The 2,596-nt window shown below is 48.0% G+C and overlaps 1 protein-coding gene across 1 annotated transcript; it reads right to left on the reverse strand.

The window, feature by feature from the left end:
• Window positions 1–4: 4 nt before the first annotated feature.
• Window positions 5–2,043, reverse strand: LOC106806245 (the record flags this gene model as incomplete). The annotated part of the gene is made up of 2 exons (XM_014808119.1): window positions 1,475–2,043; window positions 5–563 (listed from the first exon to the last, which is right to left on the reverse strand). Coding segments are annotated over exons 1-2 (900 nt in total), but the record flags the coding sequence as incomplete, so codon positions are not given.
• Between the last annotated feature and the right edge of the window lie 553 nt (window positions 2,044–2,596).

The raw sequence follows: 2,596 nt of genomic DNA on the forward strand, positions 1-2,596 counted from the left end.
CAGCCGACTGCTGCGCCGCCTGGTGAAGCGAGCGAGCGAGCGTGCGCGCCACGTGCTGCGCTTGCTCGTCCATCGACTCCGTGAGCGCGGTCGCGTGGGCGGCAGCGTCGGCCTGCACGCCAACTAGCAGGCTCGCCGTCTCCACCGTATGCTGTCGTGCCAAACCGCCGAAACTGTCGTTGGCGCGCTGCGCGGCGAGCTGCACGCGCTTCGAGAGGGCGCGCAGATCGGCGCTGAAATCTCGTCTGCTGCTCGTTAACTCGTCCTTTACCGTCGCGGTGACGTCATCGATGGCTGCCTTCGCGGTAGCGGTGTCGTTTAAGAGGGAAGTTAGCAGCAGCCGAGTGCTAGTGCTGCCATCTTGCAGCTCTTGTTTCGACTTTGCGATGTTGGAGGCGATTGCAGTTTTCATCTGTCCGTTCTTCTGCTCGATGATCTTCAATAAAGCATTTCTCTCTCGAAGAAGCTTCTCGTTTAGGCTTCCATCAAGCGCATCCACCTTAACTCCGAGAGCGTCGGTGGCTGTGTTTGTCTGCATTACCTGAGTTTCTATCTCTTGAAACCTACGGATTGTAAACGGGCAATTGTACACTATAATGTGGAATTATGCTTAGAAATAAGTATTAAAATTATTAGTGAGTTAGCGTAATTTAATTAAATGAGTTTTGAAAGTTTTTTTTAAGATTGTTTCCACGTACTATTTAGAGAGCGCGGGCGACCTGGAGTGAGTGAGTGATGGATGGATGGATGGATGGATGGATGGATGGATGGATGGATGGATGGATGGATGGATGGATGGATGGGATGGATGGATGGATAGATGGATGGGATGGCTATGGAGGATGCGATGGATGGATGGATGGCATGAGATGGATGGTGGATGCTAGATGGATGGATGGATGGATGGGATGGATTGGATGGATTGGCATGGATGGATGGGAATGGATGGATGCGATTGGATTGGCATGGATGATGAGCATGGATGGATGGATGGAAGGTGGAAGGCTGATGGAGATGGATGCTGATGGATGGATGGATGGGATGGTGGATGGATGGGATGGATGGATGGATGAGATGGATATGGATGGTCGGCATGATGAATGGGATGGTATGCGATTGATGGATGGATGGCTATGGGGATGGAATGGATGGATGGAATGGATGGATGGATGGATGGATGGATGGATGGGATGAGATGGAGGATGGATGGATAGATGGATGGATGGATGATGGATGGATGGAATGGATGGATGGATGGATGTGGATGGATGGATGAATGGTATGGCATGATGGTGATTGGATGGATGGATGGATGGATGGATGCGGATGAGATGAAGAATGATGGATGGATGGATGGATTAGCGTGGCGGGTACTGGCTGAATGGATGAGATGAATGGGATGGATCATGGATGGATGGATGGATGGATTGATGGATGGATGGATGGATGGATTGATAGGTGAATCACTAATAACCTTGTATCTATCTTGGTGTCAAGCTGATGAAGCCTTGTCTCCATAGCACCCAAGGTTTCCATCTCATCTGCGTGACGCGTCTCTGCCTCGGTGGCCGAATTGAGGATAGAAGCGGACAGATTGTTAACGGTTGCCTGTATTTTAGCCACCGTCTCCAGCAGTCCCCCAATTTGTTGTGAATCCGTCGTCTTGTACTCGATGAATTTATCGTAGAGTTGGCTCACGCTAATGAGGTCATCATAGCCGAGATCGGAAAAATCATTCAGACTCGTGTCGCCCCCTTCTCCGTGACCATGTCTCACGACCAGACCCAGCAACAGCACGACGAATAACGACCTCATGCTTCTGTATAAGACGTAGACTGGGAAAAAAAATTCACCGCAGGCATACCAATATCGACATTAGATAGGAGCGAACAGTACATCTTACTCCCAGACTATAATACCTATTTGTTGTGGGATGGATTATTACTAACGCATAACCATCAAGAAATATTGTTCAAACTAATGCAAGATCGTCCATTTTTTCGTCTTCTAGAATTTGTCTATCAACATTGATCGCAAACACATTTTCTGCCTATATAAGTACACTGGAACATAGGGCCGGTATGCCATATACATGGCCTATACATCCATCCATAATTCCTATACATACATCCTATACATCCATGACCTATATATGGCTATGTATGGCCTATACATGGCCTATATAGGTTCGGTATACATGTCATTGCCGCATTATATTTTCTATAATCTGATGCGAACGTCGCGCTGTGATGTTGATTAGGTCTAGCACATATACCGGCTGAACGATCACATAATGCTCGGTCACGCGCATGAAGCTGCAACAATGTTTCGGATTAGAGAAATACATGTTTTCCCCATCACAGTTCATCACCATTGTCGCCCTCTGATGTAAAGATACGCATATATGCTCAAGCACACCTATATATATATATATATATGTATATGCAGACGCATACGCACACACACACACACACGTACACACACACGCTCACGCACACGCACATGCACACACACACGCACACGCACACACACGTACACGCAGACGCACACACACACACACACACACACACACACACACACACACACACACACACAC

This window comes from Priapulus caudatus, unplaced genomic scaffold (genome assembly GCF_000485595.1).
Source record: "Priapulus caudatus unplaced genomic scaffold, Priapulus_caudatus-5.0.1 Scaffold150, whole genome shotgun sequence".
Lineage (NCBI taxonomy): Eukaryota > Metazoa > Priapulida > Priapulimorpha > Priapulimorphida > Priapulidae > Priapulus > Priapulus caudatus.